General features: G+C 48.1%; 1 protein-coding gene across 2 annotated transcripts in view; it reads left to right on the top strand.

Annotated features, from left to right (window-relative positions):
- The first annotated feature begins 12,530 nt into the window (after nucleotides 1-12,530).
- Nucleotides 12,531-13,465, top strand: part of LOC133139385 (kazrin-like) — a 321,899-nt gene continuing 320,964 nt past the window's right edge. For both annotated transcript variants that reach the window (XM_061258889.1, XM_061258888.1), the window contains exon 1: nucleotides 12,531-12,638. In XM_061258889.1, the coding sequence (XP_061114873.1) occupies nucleotides 12,563-12,638 (76 nt within the window). In that variant the 5' untranslated portion in view covers nucleotides 12,531-12,562. The remainder of the gene's footprint in view (nucleotides 12,639-13,465) is intronic.

Raw genomic sequence — 13,465 nt, 5'->3', positions numbered from 1 at the left:
ACATTCCCAAGGCCTAGATTTAAATGTTTATTGTATGTTCATTGGTTTCCCTGTCCATATCGGTCAAGCTCCCAATCTATACAGTCCCATTCTAGAATGCATTCAATTTGTTCTTTGGAGCTGTAAAGATTTTATGGATTCCTTTTTTTTTTTTTTGTGTGTCAAGGACACAATTTTTTTATTGATTTATTTTTGTTCACCTGATGTTGATCTGACGAAGACCAACCCGGTCGTAACATTGTCTGTCTCGCTTTTATAGATATCACCAGGGAGCATTAATAACAGTGTGTGGGTATTATTTCCTCACTGCATTCTCCTTTTTTTACCTAGCGTCTGCACAAAATACTTCAGATGTGCGCTTGCTTCTATTATACTGGCCATGTTTTACAATTCTATGCTAATATGACTTTTCAGAATCTCTCTATATGACTGTGTATGTACACTGTGTATGTGTGCAGTATAATATCACGTACCCGGCATGTGTGCGGTATAATTATATATGTTTGTATGCAGTATAATGATACATTGGGTCCCCAATGGCGATTAGTAATGCACACAGTACAGCTTGGAGAGGTGTCTTGGGGCTTTCTCTCCTGAACAACCTGTTTCCTTTTGTTTGGTTAGAAAAATATCTTTCATAATTTGGAGCAATTCATAAATATTGCACAGCTTATTTGTTCCCTTATCTATTACTTTAAATTTAATAATTCTTGTCTGCATTCATTATGCACCGTTGAATTATGTTGTTTCAGCTCAAATTTAATGATTGCCTTCAAGGCACAGCTGCTTTCAATAGAAGTAAACAAACGATACGTCGAGAGCCAGGCGGATCTTTGCATAAAAATGCAATTCCCATATGTCATGATTTGGGCATACTTTAATTGGGTTTGGTAAATGTATTCTTATATGTATTTTTTTATCTGTAATGTTTTAGCTATTACTATAATTATCACGATAATAATCATACCACTTCTGACAGCTTTATAGTATAATAGTTTAAGACATAAATTTGGATGTTGCAAGTGTACTGAGAGGAGGGGGGGAAGTGTATTTTAATTTAACATGTCACACACACTCACATCTGGACCCAGAAGAATGATGCTTATTGGAGTGCTAATGTTTCATTTCTGGCAGTGTTTGCCTTCATTTTTTTTTTGTGTCTGTCATCGCAATTTGAGGCCGTAAAACGCAATGAGCTTTTTGTCAATTAGGCACTGCATTACGCAGGGCTGGGAGAATGAGAGCTAATCAGTCTCTATTAAAGGATAAGGGCTGAATGTGGCAAGAGAAACGCATCAGACTCGGCCAGCTGCATCGCCGCATACATAGAGGATACTGTAGTTCCGCCATTATGAGCTTTTAAATCTCTCCGTTTGTGTCTCTCTCTCTCTCTCTCTCATTCTCTCTGTCTCGTGTATAAATATATACGTACATAAGTGCACACATGAGTAACGCTTCTGTCTCGTTATTAGAAGGGATCTCTGTGTGCGATTGTACGTTTCTTATCGGGTCGCAACGGCAGATGCGTTTTGCGGCACACTATTGACACGTGGAGGCACGACGCCGCCATCCGTCTCCATTAAATAAACAATCCGACAAATAAAATAAAAAAGGCAAGGAAAAAATACTGCGGCTCTGGGGTGAAATTGAATTGACCCCGTGTGACACTCGGAGCCGTTTGAAACAGAGTACAAATAAACAACTTCATTTTTGTTTTATCAGCACCGGTTTCATTTTTGTTTTCCGACCTGGGAGTTTGGGTCAATGGAAAACACTGCCGTATAGGATATTTCCCCATAAATTTGTGTGATGTTGACACTATCATACACTGCAGGGGCAGCAGCTACTTGAGCAGAGCATTAACAAATCCAGTCCCCTCCAAAGGTACTGGTACAGCAAGGCCAATTCCAATGTTTTTGCCATGTAGACAATCGAGTTTGAGGTCAAAAGATGTACATCAGATGACAAATCCGAATTTCTCTCTTTTACTTCCGAGTATTTTTATCTAGATTTGTTGAACAACTTAGAACATATCACCTTCCGTATTGGACCAGCCAAAATTTATGTGCGCAAAAGTATTGGAACATGTGACTGGCAGGTGTTTGTTGTTGCCCAAATGTGTCCTGTTTAGATTGATTAGTTCAACAATAAATAGTTCTGAATGTCTACTCGACTTGCCTGTGACGACTACATTAGAAAAGATAAACCAACACGAAGACCATAGAGCTGTCTTTGGGGAGAAAAACAACCATTTTGAAGAGGGGAAATCAATCAGAGCCATTGCCCAAGCATTGGGGATAGCTTGTACAACAACTTTGAATGTCCTGAAAAAGAAAGAAACCGCTGGCGTACTGAGCAACAGGTCGACCAAGGAAGACAACATTGTGAGAGCTGTGAAGAAAAACCCCAAAACATCAGTCATTGACATCACAAACAATCTCCATAGGGCAGGGGTGAATGTATCATAATCAACCGTTCAAAGAGAGCAGCAGTATAGAGGCTATACCGCAAGATGCAAACCAGTGGTAACAATCGGAAGGCGAGTTTACAGTTGGCAAAGAAGTATAGAGATGAGGCAAAGAAGTACAGAGATGAATATTAAGTGTTATTTACTTTAATTTACTTAAATACTCTCTGTTTCAATAAAATGGCAAATGGTAAATGGCAGGCATTTATATAGCGCCTTTATCCAAAGCGCTGTACAATTGATGCTTCTCCATTCACCCATTCATACACACTCACACACCGATGGCGATTGGCTGCCATGCAAGGCCCCGACCAGCTCGTCAGGAGCATTTAGGGGTTAGGTGTCTTGCTCAGGGACACTTCGACACAGCCCGGGCGGGGGATCGAACTGGCAACCCTCTGACTGCCAGACGACTGCTCTTACTGCCTGAGCCATGTCGCCCCTTGTCAATACTTTTGCTCACCTAACAGTTGGATGGTCTGATACCAAAGGTGCTATGTAGTTTAACACATCCTGGTGTAAATACCAGGAAATAAAAGCTGAAATTCTGAACTCTTGCCTCGTGGTCATCTTTTTATCTCAACCCCAAAATGTATTCAGTGTATTGCCAAAACAAATGAATTGGCCTCGCTGTTCCAATCCTTTTGGGGCGGACTGTACAAAGACAAGACACACAAATGACGCAAGGTTCCCACACTTGGTTTCATTAATTCAGTTATGAAAAGGTATTACCTTGTGAATGTAATATTATGCCTAATGGGGCAGCCTGTAGCGTAGTGGTTAAGGTACATGACTGGAACACGCAAGGTCGATGGTTCGATCCCCGGTGTAGCCACAACAAGGTCTGCACAGCCGTTGGGCCCTTGAGCAAGGCCCTTAACTAAGGCCCTTAACCAAGGCCCTTAACCCTGCATTGCTTCTAAGCAGGATTGTCTCCTGCTTAGTCTAATCAACTGTACGTCACTCTGGATAAGAGCATCTGCCAAATGCCAATAATGTAATGTAATATTATGCAGTCACAGCATATGGGGCAGTATCATGTGTGAATGACAAAATCATGTCTTCCTGAAGCATGAGTGTTTTCACCTTCTTGGGAGTGCACACATCGAGGGTCATTAGTAATGTCTCATTACCTTGTGATTGACTGTGGCCATTTTGTCTGCTACATACGAGTGTTCCAAAGGGTATTTCCACCCAAGTGGAGTCACTAACTCAAAGGCCTCTTGCTCCAGTTCATATGAAGTAGAAAGAGCAAGCGCATTCCAAAGGTAAAATGCAGATGCTGGACAGAAATGGGTAGAATCCGTGCACTGAAACATGCTCCTTTACCCCAACTTGATTATTGTTTATTCTTTTCTAATGCTGTTTACATATGGTACATATTGCATATTGTGCGTGTTTTGTTGTAGTTTTAGTGATTGTATTTACGTCATAGCAGCGCTTATGATTATTATTTATTTTATTTTATTTTATTTTTTTATTATCAGATACGGTAATTGGTGAAATCAGGTGGTTTTAGCGCACGGTTGGAGCAAATACACAGACACTGTGGCCCGCAGGACGTAGAGTAGTGCTGCTCGATAGCAACAAGTCAGCAATATCTGTGTGTCTTTTATTTGTATTTGGTAATCATTGTCACATGACCTTTCAGTTAACCAGTCTGGGTGGGCGTTTTGCACAACTTAAATGGAGGTGCTCAGTTGCCTGATGAAGGGTGTGCTAGCTGGAAATGTCACATTTGGTCATTAATACATTTGTTTTTATGGGAGCATTTTGTTGTGTGTGGATTATTTCCTTATATTCGCTTGCTCCAGTTTACAGAGGAATCTCCATAGAGCTCCACCATGGCAGCAAGCTGCCATTCTTTACAGTCCTTGGTTGTAAACCTCCTGTGATTCCATCGTTCTGGACAATAAATCAACACGCGAGCTGAGAACTTGAGCCTGCACTATTCGAGACAGAATACTCTCTTTTTCACCAGCTAATATATTGCTAATTTGTACCCATCGCCTCTGTGTCACTTTAAATTGATCATGTGCAATGAAAGCCCTGTGTCTGGCTCTCGGTGGGTATCTTATCGGCATATGCTCGGGGAGTATAACACATTTATTGTGTGTTGGTTTGCGCTATCGCAAATTTTTGTGATTATTTCCACCTTGAGTTAAATTTTACACCCAATATCAAAAATCGGGTATTGGCAGGCTTGTCTCAACCATCCCAAGGGGTCCATAACAAGCTTATTCCGCACGTTATCATACTGTAGGTCCTATTGTAAAATATCACAGGACAGCTTGTATTTTGAGTCTTTTATTATTTTAGGGCCGGAAAATTTATTGCACTTTATGAAGAAATTGTCTCGATTAAAAATTGTTCATAAAAAAATGGTCATAAATAAAGCTTCTTGGCCGGGCTTCGACAGGGGCTGGTGCCTGGAGGTGACATTCAAGATGGAGGAAGGTGTTTGAACAGCTAGTCAGAGAGAGGCTACCACCCCCCATCCCCATCCCCATCCCCATCCCCATCCCCCCCCACTGCCTCCTCATCCTCTGCTCCTCCAGACGGCTCACTGGTTCAGCAGATTATATAAGTGTGTTCCTCTCTGCTGGAGACCATGTGAGTGAGGACAGCTCCCTAATCACACATGCCAGGTGTGTGTGTGTGTGTGTGTGTGTGTGTGTGTGTGCGTGTGTGTGTGTGTACGCATGTGAAACACAGTTCCATACTGGTATGTGCACAGATGGAAACCAACATACACCCTCACACCCCAGAATCACAACCCCCCCCCCCCCCCCCCTTGTGCCCTATGTTCTGCATAAGCCCTCCCAACAGTCACTGTATGTCTCTCTCTCTCTCTCTCTCTCTCTCTCTCTACATATTTGTGTGTGTGCATGTTGCTTCAGGGCCTTGGCTGGGGCAGCCTGTAGCCTTCTGGCTAAGGTGCTTGACTGGGACCTGGAAGGTTGGTGGTTCAAGCCCCGGTGTAGCCTCTGTTGAGCAAAGCCCACATTAGTCCAGGAGGGGATTGTGTCTCCTGCTCAGTCTAATCAACTGTAAATTGCTTTGGATAAAAGTGTCAGCTAAATAACGTAATATAATGTAAATAAATAAATAAATGTAATGTAATGTAATGGCTGGGATCTCTGGGGCATTATCCCACTTGTCCTGCCAGGCTCACTTCTTGCCAGTTTGTAACCTATTAAGTGGGAGTCTCAAATTACCTGGGGGCCACTGGCCAAGCTGTGGGAGGAAAAAAACAAAAAAGACTCTCCCATGTCTCTTCAACAATGAATTGTAATACGTCCAGTCATTTAAACACATTTTACTGCATTTCTTTTGCTTCGTGCATGCTGCCAGACAGCAGTGCTTGGGATGTGTGCTTCGTGCTTCGTGCTTTGTGCTTTGAGGGGATTGGCAGTGGACACCCCGAGAATGGCCTGAAGACGGGCATCTGTCTGTCACTCACTCCGGATCTGCAGTGTGACTTCTCAAAGTGCGCGGTGGAGACAGGTTTCCCACAAAGATACGTGCACCCAGACACGTGATACACTCAAGCTCCTCGAAGGAGGGGAGTAGCCGTGAAATTGTCCAGTAATCTCTGTTTTACCTTGTGTGTCTCTAAATTTAGCTTTAAGACCAGTGCACTGCAGGTCTATAAGCTGCATTTTGTAGCACGCTTGCACCAAGAGGTCTACAAACATCTGAAAAGTGGCACTGAGTCTTAGCAAGCACAATGCTGGTTAAATCCCAGCTGTTTCACCCCAGCGGCAGCTACATGCTCCTCATCATTTAATACAGTAGCCGTTTCTAAAAGAGGCGTGTGTCAGGTGGTTTAAAGACACGTGCCCCTGATCTGACCTCGAAAACAGAACAACGGTCCTGACAGGCAAGTCAAGAGTTTTGATAAAGAGACTGTTGGATCATTCTGCTGGATCTGAGGAAAGCTCACGCAGCTGAAATAGTGTAATATTAACGTTAATCTTTCCATGTACAATATAATCATGCCCGGTCTTGTTGGGAAGCCAGTATCATAGGGGAGATTGGTGGAGTTGATTGTGTGGGGCAGTGGGCACCGAATAAAGATGTTGGAACGCCATTCAAAAGTGAACAGTAGGTAATGCAAGTTATCTACAGTATGAGTCAGCAGCCAGCTGTACTACATTACATTACATTACATTATTGGCATTTGGCAGACGCTCTTATCCAGAGCGACGTACGGTTGATTAGGCTAAGCGGGAGACAATCCTCCCCTGGAGCAATGCAGGGTTAAGGGCCTTGCTCAAGGCCCCAACGGCTGTGCGGATCTTATTGTGGCTACACCGGGATGAGAACCACCGACCATGCGTGTCCCAGTCCTTTACCTTAACCACTACACTACAGGCCGCCCTACAATGGTTAAGATGGTCGGATAGGCTTACAGAGGTAACACAAGCAGGGTTACTGCCGTTCTGGCCCTAACACACCTAGAACTCAGGATATCTGCCCCTCGTAGTCCCTGTAGTGTCAGATCGCATGTGTTCAAGTTCTTTGAGATTTTGACTAAAAAGGCTTGATTCATTGCCCACTGAGGACCCTCAGTCTTAGGAACCAGGACTTTGCCCTCCCGCGTGAATGCCTCGACTTCCTCTCTCAACTCAAAAAACCACTTCCCGACACATTACATTACAGTTACTTACCTGACGCTTTTATCCAAAGCAACTTACAGTTGATGAGACTAAGCAGGGGACAATCGCCCCGGGAGCAGGGTGGGGTTAAGGGCCTTGCTCAAGGGTCCAACGGCATAGCCTACGCTGCCTCGATTTCCTCCAGAGAGGCACGGAACTGACGGGGCTGACGTAAGCCTCTCGATGTAATTAATGCGTTTCACCACGACTGTCAAACATTGTCAAATTTCAAGCATTTACAGAGTGCCTGTTGATGAATAATGCAGCGCAGAGAAATGGCAGAATCTACATTCCCTTCTTCCTGCTTTCTCTAGACCAGGGAGAGACGAGTCCATTTTTTTTCTTCTTCTCCCCGTCATTTGACGGAGCACCATCCGTTATTGTTCCAACCGGGTTCATCCCGGGCAGGGCGGCACGCTCAATTGCGTCGCACAGCTGCTGAAATGTACAGCTAATTGGCGGTCGTCTGTCCATGCATCCGGCAAACACCTCAGCCATTTCAAAACCTGTCATTAATATCCCTGACGAATGGAGGAAGCCGAGCGTTGTCATTTATATCAGCGCTCTCACCAAGCGCCGCAGAATAGGCACTGGAATCTTCAGCGTTCTCGCGCGGCTTATCATCATGAACGTTATTCGGTAACTCGAAGAGATCTTGCTGCATGGTCATGGATGTGGCCTTCTGAAGTTGAGCGATTCGTCTCTCTCTCTCTCTCTCTCATCCTCGTAGCTCGCACAGCGTACTGCAGATCAGGCAGGCAGCGCTCTCATTCTAACCCTACACACAATCAGGCATCGTCCTCTTTTGTAAAGGTCTGCATGTCAGATCTAGCTGACTAAAATGTCTCTCAATGCTTGCAGTAAAACAACATGTTTGATCCAGACTTCGTTTTTCAACAAGACTCACCCAATTAGCAGTTTTCTGCTGCCAAAACTATAGGCCTACTAGTAGCCCGGCTATAAGCCCGTTAAATAATTGGACACGTGAAGTGCAAAAAGTAATTTTTTTATGCTCGTGTTTTGCTACCCCGTCCATAGGAAAACAGCAAAATATATAAAAGAGAACATTTTAATTTGTGGGCCGGATTTAGCAATAAACTGCCAACACGTGCGGGGGGCTTAATATGAAACCGTCTCCTGGCCTCAGGGCTGGTAGTGTGAGACACCTGCTGTTAAGCCCCTCCGCTCTGTCTGGCTTTGAGACGCGGTGCTCAATCTGGGCCGAACGTGAAGCCTGACAGCCCCGTAGTGACCGTGTGCAATTTAGATAATGGATGCCGCGCAATGTGGAGCAATGGGTGACTCACCCTCTCCATCCTGCGCGGGAGGAGTTTTATTTATTTATTTTTTTTACCTCACATAATGGCCGACGGGTAATTGGCAACGCTTTCCCTCCGAAATATCAGGGGACTCATTGCACGTTCTCCTCAGTGAAAGTTGTTACCAGGGGACTGGCTCTCCCGGTTCTACAGACCAGCTGAAATCAAAATGAGCTTTTTCCTCAATTCTTCATAACCATACGAACACGTCTTAAAGTATATATTCCGAAAATTTAAGGTAAGTGACTGGGACACACAAGATCGGTGGTTCTGATCCCCGGTGTAGCCACAATAAGATCCGCACAGCCGTTGGGCCCTTGAGCAAGGCCCTTAACCCTGCATTTCTCCAGGGGAGGATTGTCTCCTGCTTAGTCTAGTCAACTGTATGTCACTCTAGATAAGAGCGTCTGCCAAATGCCAATAATGAAATCGTGTACCAGTGTGTCAATTAAATGACTGTCAATTTTCCACTCCCCTCCAATCAACATCCTTTTCACACAGCGGCACGCATCCTCATTTGACTCGACCCGCCCTTCAAAAATTCCCCTGGAAGATCCATTTCAATCGTGTGTACTTCATATCGTGCAAGCGAGTGCTGCTCTAACTTCTGTTTACACTTGTCCTTCAGTTGATGTCCTAGTGCAGGGGTCGGCAACCCTGGTCCTGGAGAGCCGCAGGGTGTGCTGGTTTTTGTTTTCGCCTTAATACCAGCAACTGATTCATACCCAAGGAACCAGATAAGGCCAGTTAACTGTGTAATCCACTGCTTTAATCGATCAATTAAGTGCTGAGTAACGACAAAAGCCAGCACACCCTGCGGCTCTCCAGGACCAGGGTTGCCGACCCCTGTCCTAGTGCATGGATGTGCCCCACGGTCTGATATCAAACAGAACCGCACCAGTGCCAACTGTCACTAGCTGCCCCACAGGGCCACACCCACTGGAATTAGCCCAGAGTTGTTTCAGTCAGCCGAGATGACTGGGCCCATCACGTAGCAGCGCCCCCTGTTGGTAGATCTCGTGCCTGCAGGTCTGCCTCTTAAAGACCAGCTGAAACAGAAGTTAGAGCCGCATTAGCCTCCACGATATGACACATACACAAGTGTAACGGATATTTCTGGGGAACTGAAGGGCGGGAAGTCGATTTGACTGATCAAATGAGGAGGGGGATGTCAAACGAGGATGAGTGGTGTGAAAATTATATTGATTGGAAGGAAAATGGACATTTGATCGACAGTCATGCCCACTGGTGCTGGATAATGTAAAGTCTTGTTTTCCAGGAAGTGGATCGAAAAAAAAGTGGATGTGAAAATACACATAAGTATTACGAAGTGTTTGTATGATAATGAAGAAATGACTAAATTGAGAAAAAAGTACATTTTGATTACAGCTTGTCTTCAAGCTGAATGTGACGTGGCTTCCTCTGACTGACATCTCTGGAAGTCTGTGTGTGTATGTGTGTGCGTGCGTGTGCGTTCGCGTGCGTGTGTGCATGTATGTGCGAGCGTGTGAGCGCGTGCGTGCACGCGTGTGTGTGTGTGCGTGCGTGCGTGTGCGTACGTGTGTGTGTGTGTGCGTACGTGTGTGTGTGTGCGTGTGTGTGTGCGTGCGCGCGTGTGTGTGCGTACGTGCGTGTGTGTGCGTACGTGCGTGTGTGTGCGTACGTGCGTGTGTGTGTGCGTACGTGCGTGTGTGCGTGCACGCGCGTGTGTGTGCGTACGTGCGTGTGTGTGCGTGCGTGTGTGCATGTGTGTGCGTGTGTGCATGTGTGTGAGTGCGTGTGTGCGTGTGTGGGTGTGTGTGTATGTATACGTGTCTCCGTGTCTGAGGCACCTGTAACTCCCGGCGCTCACACACACGCACGCACACTCTGTTGAAAACAGGAGCAGACCATGGGGGATACAGCTCATGTAAATGGCACTAAAACCGCGTGTTAAATCACGTCTCCTGCTCTGTTCCAGCCGCGCGCGCCTCGCTGAAACACGGCACACAAGCCGCTTTCCTCTCCGTCCCGTTCTTCTCCTCTTCTCCTCTTCTGCTCTTCTGCTCTTCTGCTCTTCCGCTCTGGTGCCGAGATCCTCACAGCAGCCGTCGTCCTCCGTCGTCCAATATTTTAATATTTAGTAGCGGCGTACTGGCAGTGCATTAAAGTTGCATTGGGCGGTGGATTAATTGGGGGAGCGTGTTTGTTTCTGAGGCGGGTTTTTTTTTTTTTTGCCCCGCGGGGTTCTGGGAGACCGTAATTATCCCGCTGAAAGGATGAGAACGCAGAGCCGTCGGGGTGAGGGCAGCTTGGCGGGGCGTGTGGCTCGTTAGATATTTGTACATGAGCCCGGGACGAGGTACTGGCTCAGTCATCCCCGTTTATCTCTGCGGAAACGGCTGCTCTTTGGTAAATAATGACAAAATCCACACCTTTATGCCCAGCCCTCCTCCCTCCCGTGGATGCTGTTCTAGTACTCACTACCGTGACACTATGAGTTTTCATAAGGGGAAGGAGGGAGGCTTATAACCGCCAGAGAAACCGCTAAAGATTAAGAGAGAGAGAGAAAGAGAGAGAGAGAGAGGGAGGGTAGGAGATAGAGAGAGAACATGGGAAACGGGAGGGGGTGTGCCTGAGAAAGAGTGAAGGGGAGAGTGAATTAGGGTATGAGAGAGAGGGAGGGAGGGAGTGAGGGAGAGATAAAGAGGAGCGGGTCAGGCTGAACGCACGGCGTTGTGATAACGACAGAGCTTGACATTGCACCCCTTTTCATTTCTCTCCCACTTCCTCTCCCTCTCCCAGCGAGGGACTGCCACTGCTTATCAGAGAGTGAGGGAGGGAGAGAGAGAGAGAGAGGGAGGGAGGGAGGGGGGGGAGAGAGAGAGAGAGGGAGGGAGGGGGGGGGGAGAGCGGGAGGGAGGGGGGGGAGAGAGAGGGAGAGAAAGAGAAAGAGGGAGAGAGGGCGAGAGGGAGAGGGGGAGAGAGAGGGAGAAAGAGACGGGGCGAGAGGGAGAGAGGGAGAGAAGGAGAGAGTGAGCGCAGAAGAGGACAGGCTGACCTGGGATCAGCTGTCTCCCTCACCTGCTACAGGCTCCGGTGGCTCCTCTCCCCAGCGCAGCAGCAGAAGCAGGGCTGCAGGAGAGACTGTCAGCTAAGCAGAATCTGAGTGCTTTCACTGAGCAGCACCAGCGAGCAGCTATCAGGCAGGACATTAGAGTCTCTCTCTCTCTCTCTCTCTCTCTCTCTCTCTCTCTCTAACACACACACAGACGCCGTCCCTGACGCACACGCGATCTTTCTCTCTCTAACATACACACACATGCTATCCCTCTCTCTAACCTACACGTACATGCTATCTAACTCTCTCTAGCATACACACACATGCTATCCCTCTCTCTCTCTCTCTCTCGCTCTCTCTAACACACACACACACACACACACACACACACATACACACACTATCTCTCTCTCTCGCTCTTGCGCTCTCCCTCTCTCTAACACACACACATGCGCACACACACACACGCTAGCTATCGCTCTCTCTCTCTCTTGCTCCACACACGCCCCCCTGATTCTCTCTGAGAGGGAAGACCGTACGTACACAGATCCTCTGCAGTCGGGTCATTGCTCCGTAATTCCTCTCTCTCTCTCTCTCTCTCTCTCTCCCTCTCCCTCTCTCTCTCTCTCTCTCTCTCTCTCTCTGTCTCTCTGTTTGTTGTGTGACAGGAGCTCAGAGACCAGGGCGGCACAGAGGCACTTTAGCGCTGAAAGAGGGGGGTCGGGGGGGAACGGACTTCGCCCCGCTGTGAGCCACACGCTACACGCCACACGCCACACGCTGCCGTCAGAGGAAGAGATCAGACGCCTCCCGCCCGCTGCCCAACCCGGGGACCCGCAGAGGAGGGCGCAGAGCTAGCCTTGACCAGGGTGACACCTCGCCGAACTTCAGCGCCCCGTCCACGCCCAGCCCAGACCGGCTGAGACCAGCCCAGCACAGCCCAGCTCAGATCAGCCCAGCCCAGCCCAGCCCAGCCCAGCTCAGCTCAGCTCAGCCCAGCCCAGCCCAGCTCAGAGCCCAGAGCCCAGCTCAGCCCAGCACAGCCCAGTCCAGCTCAGCCCAGCCCAGCCCAGCCATGGAGGAGACTCTGACCTGCAGTCCTGCCACCTTCTCCCAGGTCTTCGGCCGGCAGGGGCAGCTCATGAAAGCCAGTGAGTAACACTTGCTGCCTCCCAAAATCCCGCCGACCCCCCCCCCCCCATCACACCCAAATCCACCTTTCCCTGAACCCCCCGCATGGCTCGGGGTGTCCCCTTTGCCGTCTCTCTCCCCCCCCTCAAACTCGCCGTCCTGTTCCTGCTTGTGTATGTGTATTTGGGGGCGCTGGTAGAGGGGTGGGCTGCTGGGTTGTCAGACGTCCCGCAGGGTTTTTGCTTTTTGAAGTTTAGGAGTTGTGTGTGTGTTTTTTTCGGGGGGTTTTTTTGGTGGGAGGAGGGCTGTTTTTTTTTTTTTTTTCCCGAATGGCAATGAGATGAGGACAGCTCACCGGGCTGTCGAGCGCTGCGTTCTGGCGTCTGCGGGGGGAAAAAACAAAACAACCGGTCCTGTTGACAGACAGCCGTTTTAAATATTTATCGCGTGGAGATGATTTGTTGTGGGACGGACTGCCCGGGGCGAGGGGTGGGGGGGGGGTGACTTGCGCCTCCCGTGCCGTAGGAGCGTCTGAGTGGAGCGAGAGGGTCAGTAATACGGCACGGCGTGTGATATGGGGGTGGGGGGGGGGGCCGGATAAGAGCACTAAAACTTTGCCCCTGAGGGGGCTGCGGGTTTATATCCGGGCAGACGCCCGTAAAGCGCACAGCCCGGCTCAGATACGACTTACGGGGAGCGCGTCCGTCCGCTGTGTTAACGGAGGAGTGCATCAGAAGCACGCAGGACATGAAATGTTATGAATCGCACGGAATAAGGTCATCCGGCGGCGTCGACACGCCGTTAATGCGGCGCTCCGTGATTTATCCCCCGTTTCACCCTGGTGCTC

Source organism: Conger conger, chromosome 10 (genome assembly GCF_963514075.1).
Source record: "Conger conger chromosome 10, fConCon1.1, whole genome shotgun sequence".
Taxonomy (NCBI): domain Eukaryota; kingdom Metazoa; phylum Chordata; class Actinopteri; order Anguilliformes; family Congridae; genus Conger; species Conger conger.
This window is presented reverse-complemented; position numbering and strand designations above follow the sequence as displayed.